Genomic DNA, 21,762 nt, shown 5'->3' with positions numbered 1-21,762 from the left:
GTATCTGCCACCCCAGGAATAAGCGGCCGTCTGTCATACGCTATAGCCTGTGAGAAGACAAACTTACGAGCAACTCTGTTTGGCTGATATTCCTCCAATATTACAGTGTTGCCAGAACGATAGCATAGCTAGACTAGGCGCATGCTGGCAAAGTACTCAGCTGCTCTCAAAGTGCTCCTACTATGTAACAAAGTACATCTCCCGTGTCCGTCAAGTCTGTTAGTAATAACTTGCTCTCTCAGGTAGGATGACAAGCCAACAACATCTGACTAATGAACCACAGCGAAACGGTCCACAACTAGGTGTGGAGCGAAGAAGAAAAGTCGTACTCCCTTTTACTCCAAAGTAGATGTAGCCTGTTCCAACTATATGACTGTCGGGTATCTCCTCTCCAAGAAGTATTGAGGGCACTCTAGGCAAGAAGAAGCACCTCTGATGTGTAGATGGGCTTAACCGTACAGGTAATGCCACGGTAAAACTAGATCTCGTAGCTCAAGTGAACTCGCTTCAAAAGCTACATGAGGAGTTCTGAAAATCCTAGCAAGCACTGATGGAGCTAAAGAAAGGTGTCACCCCTGAGAAAGCTGATTGGCTGTTAGGAAAATACTACAATGTACAGATTCCACCCTAAGTGGGAGAACAAACGTGCACAACCACGTAGCTAAGAATTCTGCCAAAAGTCAATCCTCATCAATGCCTGGCAATGTAAGGGACCTATAACCAACCGAAGAAGGCTCTGCAGTCTCCTCTGACAGCAAAACTCTTGGTCGTAGGCTAAGCTCAAAAGGGTCATATAATGATGCGACAGTCGTAGAAAAACAACTGTCCTGAAGAAAGCTACGAACCCAAGTATCCACCAGCATGGCGGCTCTGGAGCGCATCGACAGACTAGAAGATCTATACACCTAACGGTAATGCCGAAGGAGAGCTGGGTAAACGTCTGGCAAAACTAATCTACCCCTCCTGCTCCCATCTGCTGAAGGTACCCTACAAAATAGCTCCACGTCAGGAGAAATACACTCCTCAAAATGGTCTCCAAGAATGGATAATCCTGACACTGCATGTAGATCTGAAAGTGTCACTGTTAGCTCTTCTGGCCCTGCCCAACAAGTATTGCTGCCACTATCCCAAAACTCCACCAATCCGTGGGCCCAAGAAGAAAGAATTCGTCCGAAGTCAAATAAAGAGGCATATACAGCCTCATAAATGCCAGCCTCCTGAAGGGTATATCTGTGAGCCTTCAGCACATATATGCACCAACAAACGTACCCATTAACAGGACTCTGTGTCTGCCCAACTGAAGAGTCACGTGGCCACTCTAATGTCTTCGAATGCAGCTGGCAGTGACTCAATAACCTCGACCGTCCTACAGGCTCAAGAGTGTATGCTGCAGGCTGTAAAATATCACATATGCCCCAACTGATATGATCAATGGTACTGTCCACGTGGTTGTACTTCCAACTCTGCAATATGATATTAGTGACCCACTCAGCAGGATTATCAAATGCTATGGAGTCTGGCGAGAAAACCGAAAGTAGGGGAGAACGTGAGAAGAAACTGCGAAAAATGTCGTGGCCCCGCAACATATCCTCGTGTTGCTCAAGTCTGTCACGAATGTCAGCAATACCCCAAGGATCATGTCTATCAACGACCTCCCAAATGGTGGCCTCACTAGGCTCGTCAGGAGTGACATCATCAGATCGTCGCCAACCAAACATTTCCTGTATAAAATAGAGTAAAAATACGTTGGAAACCAGTGGTAAGAAAGGCTATATGTATGAAAAAAATTATTAACGGCAACCAATAGCAACACAACAAACACGGCGTGCTCTAAACGCACACTATTTTTGTTGGGGGAGCATTTGTTGACCCACATAGCAAATACGCACATGAAAAGAGCAAAATCGGTGACAAAAATAATGTGCGACGTCAACCAAATGACCTCTGAACATAAAAATGGACTTTATCGTTGCATTCAGAGCATTGTCAACATTCAAAAGGGACTATAAATTTGCTCAAGGAAAATTACGCAAGCAAAATCAATGCAACCCGACAGGAACATCGAGGAAATAGCGAAAATATCAATGCAGGAATTCATATTTTAACTCTATGATATTTTATTAATAATAATAAGTATTATTATCATCAGAGTGTAATAATAATATTTATCATTAAAAAAAATCAAAATCAATGCAACATTCCAAAATTATATTAATGCGCTACAATACCTCACCATTAATAGGACGTCCAGCCACAACTCCGGTGAACCTTGCACAATGTTCATTCGTCCCTTGCCCACGATTCTTGGGATTTGCTTGTCGTCAATTAAAGAGGAAGCACGATCGTAGCATGAAAGGATAAAAAAGACCTTAAACTGATTGAATGGGGATGATCCGTCATTCTTCAGTTCGTGCAAAACGAGAGCTATTCTTGCTGAAACCCCACCCACTTGTGTTGCTTTTCTGAGTCGATTCACGAAGCCCTCCAACCTCCAGACAAACTCGCTGCCCGGTCCGATCTTTCATATGTCTCCACTCCAACTCAACAGCCAAAATCCACGTTTCTTTTCCTTGTCGAACCCGGCTACTGTGCCGAAGCTCTTATCGGCCTCAAACCGCAGCTCTCTACTTCGTTGCCTCCACCTAATCAACTCTTGCGTTTAACCTCGTCGAACCAAACCACCAAAGCTATAAGCTTTAGGCACATCATTCCAAGACGCTTGTAGACCCGTTCCTTCGACGACGTTCCTTTCTAGCGGGATCGGGCGTTATATCATTTTGATTGGGAGAAACAACAATTAACAAAAGATTTCTCACTGTAAAGTTAGTTTTTTTGTTTTGTTTTGTTTTGTTTTATTTCTTTTTATTTACTTATTTATTCACGTGCTCTCTGAGCAAATCCTATAGATCTGTGTTGCATAAGAGAAAGCTGAAGGTTTAACTGCCATGAGAACTAACGGTGCTCAAATCTGATTTCAGAAAATTTGATTCAAAGCAGATTCGAAAGAGCTCTTTTGAGTTATGAGATTTAACAAATTCCATTTGAGGGCAGTTATTTTAAATTTGATTTGAGTTCTGCTCAAAGCAAGCTTCTGTTTAAAGTCAAACATAAATTCCTTAAGTTGATTCAGGTAGTCACAATCAATTTTGGTTAGTTAAGGTTAATAATAATAAATCATTATTAATCTTAATTAACTCTAAGTTAATTATTTTTAATAATGATTTGTTATTATCAATTTTAATTAATTATAATCACTTTCAATTAATTAGCATTAATGATATTCAATTACTATTAATCTTAATTAATTCTAAATTAATTATTTTTAATAATGATTAGTTATTATTAATCTTAATTAATCATTATCACCATGACACTCCCATTTTTGTTATTCTATTTTATTTGCCGTTTTGAAGTCATGTTGCTTGACTATTAGAGCAGGTTTAAAAGTTATAATTGTGTGCTATGGAAATATGCATCAATACTCCATTTCATATTCGAATAGCTTTTTATAAGTGTAAATGCCATAAGTTTTGCTCATGATACAATTAAGCTTATTCTATTAAATCTATTTTTTAAGGTTATGAATCCGGTGAAATCTTTTACATTTTCTCTGTACATAAATGATCTTGTGATTACTTTTGTCAGCTTTGTGCTTGATGCTTTCATAGTTACAATTTTTTACTTTTGTAGTATTACTAATATATATGTCAATGCAAATAGTATGATATCTGATTTGATGAATTTGGATAGAAGGCTGAATTTTGAGAGGCAAGGTTTTTTTAATGCTTTTGACAATTTTGTTATCATAAAATATATCTTTAGATCTCTACTTTGACATTCTTAGCCCCGAGTGATAATGATTAATTAGCATTAATAATAATAATCAATCATTATTAATCTTAATTAATTCTAATTATTTTTAATAATGACTAGGTATGAATTAATTATAATTTATTAACTCAAATTTTGATTAATCATCATTAATTTTAATTGTTTATATTTAATTATTTTTAATCTTAATTATCTATTATTATTTATAATTAATTATAATTAATCATTATTAATTATAATTAATTATCTTTAATTAGAGTTAATTATTAGTAATTATAATTAATTTTTTATTAATATGATTAATTACAAAAAAGGAGGGGAATAGAAGAAAAAGAAGGAAAGAAAAAGAAGAGGTGAGAGGGGATCCCTTTTGGTTCAGTTTTAAATCTCGCCCTTGATGTGCATGACGCGCTAGTGAATCCCCTATACGCGTTCTTGTAGCACGGTGGGGGGGAATCTGGTGCGACAGGTGTGACGAGGCGGGTAAGCCCTACACATGCTCTTGTAGCGTGGTGGGGAAAATCCTCGACCACGACTTCAGCATCGCCTACGACTGCTACAAAAGGTATAATGTTCTAAAATCCTATTCTTGGCATTTGTGATAGATCCGAGAACCACTATACGCCCTCTTGTAGCATGGTAGGAGGGAGCCTGGTGTGACGCATATGACGAGGTGGGGAAGCCCTATACACGCTCTTGTAGCGTGGTGGAGACGACCTTGAGTACCACGAAACCTTCTTTTGCCTCGACCTTAATATTAGCACCGCCGACGACTGCTACGCAAGGTATAATGTTCCAAATCCCATTTTCGATGTTTGCGGTGGACTGGAAAACCACCTATACGCGCTCTAGTAGCACGGTAGGAGGGAGCCCAATGCGACGTATATGGCGAGGTGGGTAAGCCCTATACACGCTCTTATAGCGTGGTGGGGAGAGCCACTACTGTTCTTGTACGGGTACCGTAGAAGGCCCCATACACGCTCTTGTAACATGATGGGATGAAAAGATGTACAACCGCGGTGTCTAAGGACACCTACCATACACGCTCGAGTAGCGTGGTGAGAAGGCCCAGCTCCCCAACATTTCCCCCAAACGGGGATATGCCGGGGTGCTGTCGAAATTTTCACTGAAGTACACAAGACTTGAGCAATTTGAAGACATCATTTAAGCAACAATATGAAGGACAACAGAGGACTCGTACTTGAACTGAAAGCATAGAACTTGGACTCAAATGAATAGTGGACTTGTGGACCTAAACCTGAACAAAATTTAAATGATTTATAAAGGTCAAACCCAAATGAAATAAAATCAAACTGAAACCAAAATTCAAATCAATTTGAGTATTCAGTTGAAGTTGCAAGGACTTCAGAAGACTCTGAACAAGCATTTGAACATGTACTTTGAACTCGAATTGGATTGAATACAAGGGACCTGTGAACTTGTGCACCTAACTCGGACTCGAGTGAATTCAAACTTGAACTCAATTTGAAAATGAGATGAATTAAACAAGACAATGTGAACTTGTACTCTAGACTTAAACATTAATTACTTGAACAATTTGAAATCAAGCGAGTACTTGAGTTGGACAACGAGGGAACTCAAACTACAAGAACATTTGTATGGCCAATAGTGACTCAATGTTAGATGAGATACATTGATCCTTGTAAACAAATGTGGCTAAAGTGCGATGATACAAACACCCGCAAGCTCTTGTTGGAAAGATATTGCAATATCCTCGTAACCAACATCGAGATACAAGCAAGAACGCTACAAGACCTCAATGCATACAAACAAAGAATATCCTGGACTCTTACAACAGTCTCTACGAGATTAGGTGCATCATACCTGCAAGATCAACGAATGGTTTCAAAATGCATGAGTGTTCCCTACACGCATTGTTGAAACCTCCAACGCTAACAACATTGCCTGTAGATTGAAATGGCAATATTATCAATTGATAGTAGAATATCCATCCTTGCAAGCAAGTACGCCAAACCACCTAAGATTGATGAAAGGTGGATATGATACTAGTGTAAATGGCTCTCCTACGAACATTTCTAGGAGGTCGTAGTGGATATAACGAGTTCCTGTAAATGAATACGAGCCTCTTGTGGATAACAACAATGGATATATCGTAGGTACAATGAACCACTGTGGGAACAAGTACAGATGTCACCCACAATAACGGTAATTGAGATGCTGCAAATTATGTCGGGTATAAAGGCAACTCGATGTACGAAAAAGGACACCCCCTTGGCAGAATGGAAGGGATGTTTGAACAAATTAAAACTAAACTTTCTGATGTTTCAAAGTTTCTTTTTGGTTCTACCATTAGGGAGAAAACAGCTCTGGCATTCACAAACACTGGAAATGACAAGTCTATTATACCGATGATCTTAAAAGGTGTTCTTTCCAAATCAGCGGCCATTGACTTCAAAGTCTAGAAAGACCTCTCCAGTGAATGAGAAAGGGGGAGTCAACATCAAGATTATGAGATGCCTCATGACAACCAGACAACGTCGCCACCGAATATGCAACACTTATATAAGCAGACAGAAGGCGTCTACAATCTACAATACGTCACCACCGGATCTGCAACACTTATACAAGCAGACAGATGACGTCTACAATCTACAACACGCTGCCACCGGATCAGCAACAATCATATAAGAGGACAGAAGGCGTGTATAAGCTCTGAAATGAAATGTTGTGTGCATTCAAACTGCAATTACCCGCACAACTAAAATATTTCAAAGTACCCCTGCATGTGCCCTATAGTTTGTAAACACATAGGTACACTAAAGGGGAAAATACAATCTCGACCTGCATTGTCCTCGGCGAGCGTGTTATTGGTACACACGTGACACTTAGAGATGCTGTGCGGGTCAATAAGTGAATTCAAATTCGAGCATGATCCTTCTATACGGATCAATAGGAGTCGACAGGGTTTGAACCTTCAAACAAATACATAGTTGTGGGGACCGGTGTATTTGTTTTAATATATTCATATTAGGCCTTCAAGGCCCATAATCAAGAAAATTCACAAGCAGCGGCACAAAGCCTACGAAACCCGATCTTGTTAAGCTGGTAAATAGGAGTAGATAAGGTTCGAAATATCAGATAAATATGCAGTCACGAAGTTGATCGGAATATTTATTTTCTACATCATATTAGGCCTTCAATGCTTTTAACAGAGCAAATTCACAAACAGAGACATAAAGCCTACGAAACCTGATCCTCCTAAGCATATAAATAGGAGTAGACAGGGTTCAAACCATCGGATAAATATGTGGTCACGAAGTTGACAGGAATATTTATTTTATACATTCATATTAGGCCTTTAACAAAAAAAAATTCACAAACAAAGGCATGAAGCCTGAGAAACTCGATCCTCTGTTGACAGCTCAACATAGTTGACAAGGCTCATCCACAAAATGCAAATATTTTAAAATGAATGACCCCAAACACCCTGATGATGACCGTGTTGAATGCTTATCTCAACCGGAGGGGTTCACAAATATCTCCAAAATTCCACCAAAATTTAAAATCTTAAAAAATCTCAATTCCAAGATATTTAAAATTGAAATTCAATTATCAAACACTTAAAGCAAAATCAATCCACCATCCGCAACAGTTTGTAGGGGTGGACAAATTAAAATCTACTTCAGCTCACAAAGAGTTAATGCCTCGTCGAAAATATCAGTAGAATCCATTGGCAAATAATCTCCTGCCAATAAGGACGTGGTACGTGTCCTATAACCAGCGATTTTGCCGCCAAATGGCACCGCAGGATAAACAGTTATGACCCGTGGCCTTCTGAACCGAGTGGTTTTTCCGCCAAATGGCACCACAAAATACCGGTTATGGCCAGAGCCAATACATTCTTTATTGGCATCAAATCCTTGAGATATGAATCAATATGATATGATCGATAGGGCACAAAGCCCTCTGTTAGCTAAGGTGGATTCAAATTTGTCCCCTTAGACAAGTATTCCTCCTAGGTCTACAAGGTTCCCTTGAACGAAGCAACCCATAACTGCCGACAAGGTTCCTTTTGTCAGGTCAGGTCGACTACCTCCTCTGATTAAGTAGACCAGGGACAACGATGGCCCAGGATGACGGAACCATGGGATCTTGATCGGTCCATCATACATTCCCCCACTATCCGCTTTAAGTGCAAGATGGCGAAAATTTCTATTTTAAGTATTAAACCTTGAACCTCCAATATCCAAACTTTCCAAATTCTCAAATTCTAAACCCATGCTGCTATTATATATCGGATATCACGGGTCTAAGGGTATGATGTATTCATTGACGACTATCCTTAATCGAAAGTTGTCTCTCGTGATCGGGAGGGATAATTAATTATAGGGGCTTGCGCTTATAGGAAACCAGAACTAATATCATAAGGTCCTCACAAAATAAGGGCGAAATCTCTAGGTAGTGTTTTATCTACAAACTCATCTGCCTTCCAAAATTTACCCCGAAACTTAAATCCGTTAAAACTCCCTCGCAAAAGAAAAAGTAACAGTTGGGCGGAGGCCGGGGCTGAATTTTTGGATCCCACAACATGCTCTTGTAGCATGGCGGGGAGAGTCGACTGTGTTTTTCAAATAGGTACTTTAAAGCCCCCATACACGCTCTTATAGCGTGATGTGATTGAAGATGTACGGCCTTGAGGTCATCCGACACCTACCATACATGCTCTTGTAGCGTGATGGGATGGCCCAATTTCCCTTAGCTTCCCCTAAACAGGGTAGACGCCGGGAGGCTGTCGAAAATTCTGGTGAACAGGGGACATGGACTTGGACTTTAACTCGATTGAACATTAATTGAACTTGCAAACATTGAATTCAAACTTGAATGAACAGTTACAGAGGACTTGAACTCAATGACAATGAACTAGATACACATATTGAACAATAAGGGACTTAAGACTTGCATTTGATTTGAACATCAAATGAGATGAATAAGGGGACATCGAAAAAATAACAAGAAATTAGACCCAAATAATCTGAACCTAAATTTGAATTTAACAATATGAATTTGATATTAAAATTAAACATCAATAAGAATAAAGAATTTCGAAATTAGAAATAGAATGAAAGGAAACCAAATCCATAAATTGAATCATAAGATGATTGGAACTTGAATACCGTCGATGTTGTGTAGTTGTAAACAAATGCATCATAGTTCTTTACAATACCAAGAGCCAATGTGCAAGAGATATAAAACGTCCGCTGATCAATTCATATGATAAGGTTAATGGTGAATACTTTGGCATCCTTACAGTCAATGTCAACCACTTGAGGAGTATTATAACAGTTCTATGTGAACGATGAGGGTCAACATGCAATGGCTATGCTGACTCTTTCATACGAATGCAACACATTGTCCAAAAGTAAAGAAGACCAATATACAACAAAAACACCAACCTCTCCTACAAGCAAAGGTGGAGGATAGACTGCAGATGCAAGCTCCTATGAGCTACTACATAAAGCTCAGTATGTGTACAACAGATCGTCCACAAGTAAATACAAAATATATGCGGATAGTATGTTAGCCTCCTAGGAAAATTGAAGGACCGAGGTGCAAGTGAATGTGACAAATCAGTTATCAATATGCAAATAAATATAACTTGCCAACTATGAACACTTTTCGTAAAGCACTTGAATTGGCTCGTAAGAAGAATTGAGATTATTGAGGAAATGAAACTTCAAATGGGCCAAGCAAGAAGAAAGACACGAACAATGAAAGAGTACTAGATCTTATTCTAAAAAGAGAGTTCTTTCTCTTCATTTAGAAACTTCAAACGAAAGGGCTAGCAACAAAGAACTTGTTTCAAAGCTCTTAAAAGTCTAAAGCCAATGAGACAGACTATTGTTCCATAACAAAAAAGACTTTCACCACACCCCTTTGACACCGGTCTCGTATAAACATAAGGAAACCAACACACAAGTGAATGTGGCGAGTTGGAGATAATATGTGTGGGGAAATCAATGATGCATACAACCCACCCAACAATCAACACACTAAGAAATGGATGATGAGGACTATATAGCTCAATCAGTAATTAACAAAAACATGAAAATGAATACATCATCGTTTTTGCAAGTGAAGATGTACGATCTCCAGCAAATACAAACACTTCTACAAGCTGTTGTAGCAGAAGAAGACCCGTCGTACACACTGAATGCTATCTGTAAGCGAACACCGGGTGATATCCAGCAAATTCCAGGGTGCTTCTACCGTTAGCAACTCTAGTATAAAACAAGTACATTCAATTTTACAACCAACAAAAAATCTAAGGCATTCACAATGACATTATTCATAACAGATGCTAGAAGATGACATGCTAGTAATGAAGGTCATCTATGAGCATGGATATACACGCTGAACTGTTCATAAATGATGATAAGAGATATCCAATAAATGTTGCAACAAACTCATAATCAACTAACATTCAGCCTTAAGCAAAATACGTTGATCCATTGCAAGCAGGAAGGGTGATATGCAGCAAATTTAAATACCTACGAACCATCGTAGGAGATATATTATGTACATAATGTGCTATCCTCAAGCAATTATAAAAAATATTCATAAGTGTAAGTTCCTACGAGCTTCTGCAATAGCAGGAGATTCATTAGTGCACAAAAAACTACTTGTAGAAAGTAACAAGTAGTGCAGGACAATCAACCTGTACAAAGCAGCAAATAGCTCAATCCACAAGTTACGCCACGCATTAATACATAATGTGCTATCCTCGGATCCGCAACCTGTATATAAGTGGATAGAAAGCGTGTACGAACTTCCAAATAGAACGTTGCATTCAAAGGAGGGTTGCCTGAGTAACCGAGCAGCTTCAAATATTCCTGACAATACTCACACACACATGCACCACAATATGTATACACATATACACAAGAAATGCACATGCAGTTATATACCCACAAGGGCCCCAACGTAATGTCTAGGGATGTTACGCGGGTCAATAAATAAACCCTAATTCGATCCCGATCCTTCTATATGGGTAGATATGAGTTGATACTGTTCAAATTATCAATTAGATATACGGTCAAGGTGTCGACCGGAATATCTATTTTATATGTTCATATTAAGCCTTCAAGGTCTATAACAAAAAAAATCCATTAACAAAAATATAAAGCTAACGACAAACCCAATCCTCTATCGGCAAGCATACAAAATCGACAAGATTCAACAGACAAAGAGCAATTCCCTATAAATACCCCAATGATGACCATGTTGAACGTAGATCTAAATCGGAGAGGTCAATTCTAAATATTCAAATGCCTCCCAAACTTATAAAAATATGAACATTTGAAGTGATTTCAAAATCACCTGATTATAGCCATGTTGAAAGTAGATCTCTACCAAAGGGGTTAATTTCAAATACTCAAAATTTCACCCAAATACTCATGAAAACTCAAATTTCCAAAAATATCAAAATTTGAAATATTTAAAATTTAAAATAAACCATTAAATGCTTAAAGTAAAATCCATCAACCCCACGCAATAGTTTGCCGGGTGGACGAATTGAAAATAACTTTAGCTCACAAAGAGCTAATGTGTGGTCGAGAATATCTCTATGATTCATTCTCAAATAACCTCCGGTCAGTAAGGACGTGGCACATGTTCTCTAACCAGTAATTTTGTCGCCAAATGGCATCACATGTAAATGGTTATGATCGGGGCCCTCTGAACTAGGTGATTTTGTCGTCAAATGTCATCACTAAATTACGGTCATGGCTAGAGCCTGTATGCTCTCTAGTGGCATCAAATCTTTGATATATAAATCAATAGGACACAAAGACCTTTGTTAGCCAATGTGTATTCAAATTTGTCCCCTTAGATAGACATCCATCCCTGGTCTACAAGGTACCCTTGGACAAAGCAACCCATGGCTACCGACAAGGATCCTTCTGTCAGGTTGGGTTGACTACCTTCTCTGACTAAGTAGACCAGAGACCACAATGGCCCGGGATGATGGAACCATGGGATCTTGATCGGACCCATCATCCATTCCCCCACTATCTACTTTAAGTGCAAGATGATGCATTTCCAATTTTAAATATCAAATTACTAAACATCTAACCCCTACTGTTACTATATGAAGGATACTACGTATCTGATTGAAGACTAGCCTTAATCGAAAGTTCTCTCTCTTTATTGGGAGGGGTAATTAACTATAGGGGATTGTGCCTATAGGAAACAAGAACTCAGATCATAAAGTCCTTTCAAAATGAGTGCTAAATCTCTAGGTAGTGTCTTTTCTACAAACCTAATCTGCCTTTCCAAAATTTACCTTGGAACTTAACCCGTTAAAACTCCCCTGAAAAGCAACGGGTAGGTCGGGGTGTGAATTTTCGGAGCCCCCACATGTACACAAGTATCACATAAATGAGCAAAATGACAATCAATATTTGATCAACCAATAAGATCTGATTTAGAAATATTTTTTTTAGTGTGCATACTTTTATAACATAGCCTCTTGCCAAAGACTAGCATCATTTATGCTAAGTATTAAGCAAATAAGTATAACATTTTTTGTCTATATTAGCCATACGATGATATTATAACTATGATCAACAATATTAACATGCCATTATTTCTAACTAAATAAAGTGATGAATCAAATTTATCTTCATAATCTCTATCACGTAATTAACTAATGCTAGTTAGACTATACTTTAGAACGTTAACTATGAGGATTTTATCAATGATTGTGTAATTCTTGCTAATAATTCCTAGGCCAATAATTTATTCTTTGATGTTATTTTCAATTATGATATTTGTTCATGTCTAACACAGGATAATTGCACCAAAAATTTCTTTTTGAATAACAAAAATCCAAGTTTGGTGATTGGATTGATGTGATTGTGAATGATGTATGATTCTTAGCATGCTTTCCTCAATGTGGAGTATTTGTGCTTGCATGTAATTTCAAAACAAATTTAGGCTTTGCTTTTATTAAAAGTTTTCGTTTTCAAATTTTAATGCAAGTAAAGAGCAGTCATGCAAATAATTTTTTTTTCTATTTCAAACTATCACATTCTTCCAAATTATAAAAATTTCTATCTAAAATTTTTTGTTCATTTTACATAAAGATTTTTTCTTAAGCTTCTTATATTTTTTTAATTGATAACATTGAAAGCATTATCAAACTCTTCATAAAAAAAATATCTAAAGCACATGTTGCTTTCTTCTCTAACCAATGGGCAATGTTTTGACGCCTACTTTTCAATTGATGGTGAACTTGATTTGCTCCCAAAGTTTGTCCACGGTTTTTTTTTTCTTCTTACATTTTTACTCATTTTCTTTCTTTTTTCTCCTTCTCCTTATGGCCTTCTACGACATCTAGGCAATCTCATTATATGCGTCTCAAATTTTTACACTTTTAAACATTTTAACTTTATTTTTCTCCCACCAAGGGCTTTTTTTCTTATGCGTTAAAGATTTGAATTTCGTAACTTTGCTATTTTTTCCTTAAGTGTTATCCTTGATAATTTAATAATTAGAGATCATAACCATCTTGTCCTCTGGATTCATAAACATGAAACATCATACCCTTGCCTTCCTTTTCTTGTGGAATGGCTTTTCATTTTCTCATATCGCTATTACTGCTCATGCACTATCAAAGAACCAATCAATTAATGAAGTACATGCATACATACATACATATAAAGTCCTTTAATTTAATAGTAGCTTTTACTTTCAGATCCCACTACTTTGGCAAACATCATTCCATATTATGAAATGCATCTACATTCCTCTGTACTACTGATGGGTGGGTTGTAAAGAATTTGCAATTTTCATAGATATTATATGCATATCTGAAATATATTCACTACTTCTCATATGAAATTAATCAAACAAATGTAGTGACTAATTTATGTCTGAAACATGAGCCACATTGATCCCTTTTTATGCAATGATTAACTTATCTCAAATGACTTTGGCTGACTCCATCTTAGAGAATCTCATGTTATCTGATTTTAATGCACAATACAAATTACTTATAGCCTTGGATTAAGCTTGTCCCCAAATCTATGATGGATTGAATACATTCCAAAAATGATTTCTTGGTCTTAAAACCATCAACAAACTTAATTGAAGGCTTATATTCAAAAGTATGCATATTAAATAGAAAAGTACCCTATTCTCTAAGAAATTTACTTATTCTATTCTTTCAATAATTAAAAGTTATGTTATCTACAAATAGTGATTTGTGTGAGGAGGATCAAAGAAAGTTGTGTTATGTGGATTAACTCTTGGTGGCTAAACTAAATATCGATCCTAAGTTCGATCTGATATTAATTGAAGGGTTATGACACACTAGTGGGCGAATTGATTTCTTTAAAATTTAGATGAAATGAAATCTAATAGAAATACAGTAAAATTGCAATCACATGCAAATAAATGTTTAAGAAAATAACTCAAATAATTTTATGTGGTTCAAACCCAATTGGTTGATATCCATTTTTATTCAGCATCCAAATTATGATTTTGCTAGCAACTTGTAAGTGCAATCCAAACCTCTTCACTTCTCAAGTCGATGGAAAATTTTCACACCGTATCACTCACTTTACGGGTGAGTACTATCTAGTACAACAATTACAATGTAAATGAATTTTAATAATTACAAAAATTATAATGAAAACAAAAACAATGGAGCCTTCCAAAACAAAAATCTAAAGCCAAAAATCCAAAATTATAAATAAAAAATAACTTTCTTACAATGCTTTGGTCATTGAATAATGATTTATTCCTCCACATCATCTTGCACAAATGATCTTACTATGACTGCTCTTTCTCTTTCTTTGCTCTAAAATATGGCTGGAAGGCAAATAAGCTGAAGAAAGGAAGTTTTGAATATGGTGAATGAAAAATAACAGGGAAATTTTCTCACTAACTAATGGTTATGGAAAGGGGTAAGTCTCTTTGTGGTTCCTATTAAAATCAAATTCCAAAAAAAAAATGGCAAGTCAAATGTTAAACTCAAGTTCTTGCCAATTATATGTACAATATTAGGTGAAAATTATAGGAAATTTGTTCTGATCATAAGTGTGATTTAACAGCCATATGTATGATGCAATTTTGATTATCTTGATAAATGGTGCATCAAATCGACTTTGGTGGTTATAATTATTACTAAAATGAGCGTGTATAGCTTTCCCCCAATGGTTCATAGTTGTCAAAAAATATATGTACCATCATATGTATAATTTCCCAGCTATATGTGATTCATAAATCATATGCACTATCAAGATCATTTGTTTGATATTCCAGGAGTCTAAAATAAAACTACAGCTTACAGTTGTCAACAGAAGGCTATAAGACTAACATAAGATTCCAAATTTATTTTGGAGGTTTCCTAAGAACAAGTTTCATAATGAGCCATGAATTATGACAATGTGTAATTACATAATCTTAAAAAATAAGTTTAAAAGAAAAATTACAAAACTAAAATACTTAGGCTTCGTTTGGGATGGCTTTCTTATTGCTTAAAGCAGCTTTTTAGTAAAAAAAATAAATTTTTTTCTACTAGAAAGCTGCTTTAAGAAGCAGTAAGAAAGCCGCCCCAAATGAAAACTTAATACAAGATTTTTAATCTTTATCTTGAGTATGTCTTCATAGCTTTTTATGGTCTCCAGATCATGTCCTTCATTTTATTCATTTTCACCCTTGTGATAATTGCATCTTATCAATCTTAATAGTTAATTAAAATATTATTACCCCCAATAATATATTTGAGATCATCAAAAGAAGATCATCTATCTATTGTCTTTACTAGGTGTATAATAATAATAGAGTATTTGTTTGGACCATGCGTTTCATTTACTCATTTGCCACTGTTTTCTGTATTGAGAAATTCAATTGGGACATGTATATTTAGTGACTAGATTGGTAACAGTTGAGAGAGAATTCATTTCTTCTCTTTCAATTCCTTCAAACCAACAAACAAAGCCATAATAAATAGTGTTTTGTGCTCTTTGTGGTGCATTGCATGAGTGGGTGTCTTTAGTTAATAAACAGCTCAGAAATATGCTCTTAACACTACACTATCATTTATTTATTTTTGCCAAATTTAAGAATAACTTTATTTTGTGTCAGTTCATTGACGATGATGAGAAATGCTACTTGGAGATTAACTACACTTTTGACATCCGTAGAGATTGGCCATCAATAGTAGCTCCTTTGCAGGGTGCTTGAGCCTGAGCCTATTTATTCTTCATAAATTTACCAGAAAACTGGCATCGGCAGAGAGATCCAAGCATTTACTGTTAAAACCGTTCCTTTTAATTTGATATATTTAATTTAATTTTTCCTAACAAGATGCAAATCTTCTTATGAATATTTTGACTATTTCGACTTTATTTCACCTCATTCAGCAGTTTTTAGCTTCTTTGTATTTGAATCATTATCACTGCACAGAAACCAAATTGACATTTTCACATAAATGAATGCTTTTTATCTCTCAGTCAGCATTGATTTTCAGTCTTTGTGAGACATCGTGAAGCTCCAAGAATTGGACAGTGGACAGGGTTGGTTAAATTTAGACCTCGTTTGGGACAACTTTCTTTCTGCTTTCTAAAACAATTTTTTATTACAAAAATTTTTCGAATTAAAAAATTTTAATACTATAAAATTGTTTTAAAAGCAATAATAAAGTTGTCTCAAACGAAGCCTTATTTTTGTTTTTGGGAGGGGGGGGCAACGGCTAGTAGGGATTAAGATTTTTGGTGATGGAGATTGGGCAAGAACCAGGTGGCTAGGGTTGTGGTTAAGAGGTTTGGCCAAGAGCGAGATTGTTGGAGAGAGTGGGAGTTTTCTTGGTTGATCTCATTCTCCATGTAATTGTTCCTCGCTTGTAATGGGTTCCTGTGCTGCAACAAAGATAGGTTTAACTTTGATTGCTTTTTGTAATTATTTGATCAGTGTGATCCTTGTCGATGATGATGAATCTGAATCTGAATCACAAATATTCAAAAAACTATTGTAATTTGATCTAAGGAAAATGGAAAATTCAATGTTAGATTTGCTTAAGTCAATATAGTCATTTCTTTAACCCAAAAAGCCTTGTAAACTGATGACAGCCATATTCCCAACAAATCTATTTTGACACATCTGTTTAGCCTACCGTCTTTTAGCTGTACATGAAATTGTTGTACAGTTTCTTTTATGTGGAAAATTCTCAAAGGATAAAAATAACTGGGGTATTAATTCAACTAAAATAGTTTTACTATGTAGATTAAAGTTTTGTTTGGGATGACTTTTTTATTGTTTTATAAAGCACTTTTTTAGCATAAAAAATTATAATTTAAATTTTTTTTTATTCGAAATATGTTTTATATGGTAATAAAAAAATTCGTCCCAAATGAAGGCTAAGAGTCATAATGAGCTGCTCTTCTTTGTTATACAAAAGAAGATGGAATTGCATAATAAGGTAATGAGTGCTATGTATCCTCAATCCAAATAAACATAAAACAATCTTCTTGAAGTAATATGGTTGAAAATTTTGAAAAGTTATTTGGAGGCTTTTTTATTGCTTCTTAAAGCAACTTTTGAGTACAAAAATTTTAACTTCTGCATTAGAAAGTTGTTTTAAGAAGCAGTAAGAAAGCCGTCCCAAACGAATCCTAAATATCTTTGAATCTTACATGATTGTATTTAAAGTGATTGTCTTGGTGAGAAAAATCTAAAAAAGCTCAAGATTATCAAAATTTGACATAATTTAGGTATTGTAAACTCTAAAAACCTATCTAATGATCGATACTGATCAACATCAAGTGTTTGATTAATGAAATGTCTTGATTTTCTTACAAAAAAGATTAGAGAAGAGAATTTTTAAACTCGGAGAGTTCAACAGCTATATCCATCTTCATTTGACGTGCATCATCTGCTGCCAATTGCCATCAATCATTATTACTACCTTTTGTTTTATTGTCTCACAGCCAAATGATGTTGGTTTAGATGTTATTGAAACAGTTAGTCCCATTCCTTACATTAAACCTCTATAAAATTAAGGGTGGGCATAAAACAAGAATTTGATTCTCTATTATGATCAGAAGAGTTATGAGATCGAACAAAGAAAATAGTTTTGACGTATCGATGAAGCAACGTTGTCTACAGCAATTTATACCTGGCTAGATCAGAGATTGGACGAGATTTCCGTGACAACATACAAAAATTAGAAGTATGCAATTAGAAAAAAGAGCAGTGTAGTGTTTATTTAACCAAAGAGACCCTAAGGTTTCATTTGGATAGTTATCTTACTACTTTTTAAAGCAACTTTTTACTAAAAAAATTTCTTGAACTTAAAATTTTTATACTAAAATGCTGCTTTAAGAAGTAGTAAGAATGTCATCCCAAACGAACTTTAAGATTTCATTTGGGGCAGTTTTTTAATTGTTTTATAAAGTAGCTTTCTAGTACAAAAATTTCAAATTCAAAAAATTTTTATTAAGAAACTACTTTATAAAATTGTAAAAAGATGTCACAAACAAAACCTTAGGCTTCCTTTGGGACAGCTTTTTTGTGCAAAAATTTTTAACTCAAGAAATTTTTTTACTAAAAAGCCGTTTTTTTAAAACAGCAAAGTAGTTGTTCCAAATGAAGCCTAAGTCTTTGTTTGGGACGGCTTTTCTACTTCTTTTTAAAACAAGTTTATAGTAGAAAAATTTATAGATCGAATTATACAAATTTCTTATTAAGAAAATTTTGTACTAAAAAATTACTTTAAAAAATATTAAGGTAGCCGCCCCAAATGAAGCTTAAGTCTTTGTGTATGTTCTTAGTTTCTTACCTTCCGTTAAAGCAATCGCAGTGGGTATCCAGCTCAATTGGTGTTGAAGCATGCAAATATTTGCATAGAGACAACTCACCAAATGTTTGAGAAAATGACAAACAATAGTTTGGAAGGTTTCATTTGGTTTCATTTGCTTTTTATATTTGGTGCTTAGTATAACTAATAAAATTAATTTAAAATTTTGATTGTTTGTTTTTTTATAACTAATAACCACTTCAATAGAAAAATAAAAAGAAAAACATAATTAAAATTTTGAATGAGAAAATTGGAGATTTATGTACGTACAATAACATTTTTATGCATATATATATATATATATATAATTCTGAATCTTTATATGTATATATTATTTAACATGTAAATCATATTAAAGTATATAGATGAAAAAATATATTTTAGCTTGCATAATTTAATTTTACTGATATTTTAATATGATTTCAAAATTTGAGTTTTATATAAAAAATAAAATAAATATTTAGATATGAGACATGCAAACATATAAGAATTTAATTATATGTATATAAATACCTTTAAAATTTCTCTTCAACCCAATAAAATAATTTATTTTGATTAATTTTTTTCTTAAGCATGTTAAAATAAAATTAACTTCATAAAGTTCATCATTTGTTTACTTCTTACAATTTTCTTAAACTGCTATTTGAATTATTTTATTTGCAGTAGCAGGTGAGTATGTTGCTTTCAAGCAAATTGCCAACAGCTGGAAGTCTCACCTGCTACATTCTTGCAGTTTATTGTAATTCAAATGTCTGATTCATCCTATTGCTGCATTTGATTCGACCATTAAACCCAGGAGAGTCTTTGGCTTTATTTGGGACGACTTTTTTATTGTTTCTTAAAGCTGTTTTTTAGTAAAAAATTAAAATTTTTATAATAAAAAACTGCTTTAAATAACAATAAAAAAAAAATCCCAAACGAAAGTCTTTATCATCATCGAGATATGCATATTTTTTATCATCTTTCAGCAAACTCATTGTTAGCGCTGAGTGCATGAAATGAATCTGCTCAAAAAAAATAAATCATTGTCTATATGCTTTATTATTGCATGAAAAATATTATTATAAGATAAAGCAATGATTGATATATTATCACAATATATAGGTGTGGGATGTGGTAGAGCGATTTGAAATTTTAGAAGTAGCCGACGAAGCTAGATATGTAAATTACTACTATTGTGAGAGCATGATATTCAGCCTCATTAGAAGATCTTGGGATGGTAGCATGCTTTTTGGTAGCCCATGGAATAAGAGTTGAGCCCAAAAAGATACAATATCCTATTGTAGATTTGCGATATTGATCGAGAATCACTTTCCCAGTCGGCGCAACTAATGCTTGTAAGGATAAGGAGCCTTTCGTTACATATAGACCAAGGTGCAATGTGCCCTTAAGAAAATATAGAATGCGCTTCAACATAGTATAATGTTGATTTTGCGAGGCATGCATATGTTGACATACATGATTGACAACAAAGGAAAAATTCGGCTATGTTATAGTCAAATATTGAAGTGATATAACCAAATTTCTATACTTAGACGGCTTAGAAAATAGTGAACTTTTTAAAAATTTCAAAATTTTAATAATTTTTTTATATAATTATCATAATTTGCATTAATAACCAACTACAAAAATAAGTCTAATTACATTTAAAGTAAAAACATTAGAACCATTCATAAGGATGAGACCATTTTGAGGATTTCTATATGTTAGTCCCAAATTCTTAATTAAACAACACCTTACCCTGTCTTGCATTTCATAAGGCTAACTAAATGATTTTAAATCATTTAAGTGGGTTTTGCTAGCTTTCCACTCTAGGTTAGGTTGTAATTCTAGAAGGATTGTGCTTTCCTAAACTCTTTATGGAGTTAAAGATATAAACTCCACCTTACTATTACATCTTGTTAGACTAGGTTCGAGCTCTACTAAATTATGGTGTTCATTTTAGTTCCAGGATTCGACATATATTTTTATATCATAAATCCTGACTTGCTGGATATTATTTTAATCTTTTGATTATGAATGTAAGTCTTAAAATTTTAATAAAATATCAACTTAAATAATATACTTTAATATCAAAATTATAAAGCTCGATATAAGATAGGCTGGAGCTACTTCCGAGCTTCTTAGAATCCTAGTGCTCCTTACTTTCCATCCTTTGACCTCTAGAATGAACTACTTAACTTTTAAACCAATCTCCTTTAAATCCAAAATTTAATCCTTGTCTTGAATGTTAAAATCTTAGAAATATTTTACAATAATTTAAGTGAGGGTCTTCTGAGGAGATTAGCATATCTTGAGTTATAATTGACCATTAGAGTTTGCCTTTATTGAGAACCTATAACTCCTTATTAAATAAAACCTTATCTTATGCCTAAGATACGATAAATAACTTTTGGATCAAGGATATTTTTCAAAACTCTAATTTTTTCTTTGAAAGCCATTAAAAAATATCATTTTGGTCTTTAGAGATAACATGATATTATTTATGTTGTGTTTGATAATGAAGATGGTAATTTTTAAAACCCTAATTTTCTTTTTGAATCCATTATGAATATCATTTCTTCTTTTGAAATGGTAAGGTAATCTCTATGAAGGATTTTTTTACAAAAATAGGAGCTTCAAAACCATGTGGTTTATTTTCTCTCAAGATCAATTAGCATAAGAAAGATACTTAAATATTCCCCCAAATACCAAAAGGAGAGGGTCGGCCTCCAATCTCTTACCCTAGAGATTTTATTTATTTTATTCTAAATATCAAACCAATATTTTTCATTTGTTCCATTGTTATTTAAACTATTACATTAAGTTTAAAAACTTAAACTGAAAAAAGGGGAGAAACCAAACATTAAGAAGTAAAAAAATGAAGTAAATTGAAATCTCTTTAATTAGATATTCTCCCGACATGGGTAGTTATCCATTTTCCATCTAAAATGACTCTAATACTAATTTACAAGAATCATAATGCACTTAAGAGCTTCCCACTTGGGCAAAAGATTAAAAATTAAGATCAAAATTTTACATTAAAATTTTTTCAAAATTTTAAACTTTAATCATCATTATATTTGTGTGTGTTTCCATATCAAGACTTT

At 34.6% G+C, this 21,762-nt stretch overlaps 1 protein-coding gene across 4 annotated transcripts in view; it reads left to right on the top strand.

The window, feature by feature from the left end:
• The window catches only part of LOC110115729 (rho GDP-dissociation inhibitor 1), a 42,273-nt gene extending 25,943 nt beyond the window's left edge, over positions 1 to 16,330 (top strand). For all 4 annotated transcript variants that reach the window (XM_020849060.2, XM_020849061.2, XM_028693489.1 and 1 more), the window contains exon 6: positions 15,964 to 16,330. In XM_020849060.2, the coding sequence (XP_020704719.1) occupies positions 15,964 to 16,062 (99 nt within the window). In that variant the 3' untranslated portion in view covers positions 16,063 to 16,330. The remainder of the gene's footprint in view (positions 1 to 15,963) is intronic.
• Positions 16,331 to 21,762: the final 5,432 nt, after the last annotated feature.

This window comes from Dendrobium catenatum, unplaced genomic scaffold (assembly GCF_001605985.2).
Source record: "Dendrobium catenatum unplaced genomic scaffold, ASM160598v2 fragScaff_scaffold_306, whole genome shotgun sequence".
Taxonomy (NCBI): domain Eukaryota; kingdom Viridiplantae; phylum Streptophyta; class Magnoliopsida; order Asparagales; family Orchidaceae; genus Dendrobium; species Dendrobium catenatum.
The sequence above is the reverse complement of the archived record's forward strand: the minus strand, read 5'-3'. Positions and strand labels throughout refer to the sequence as shown.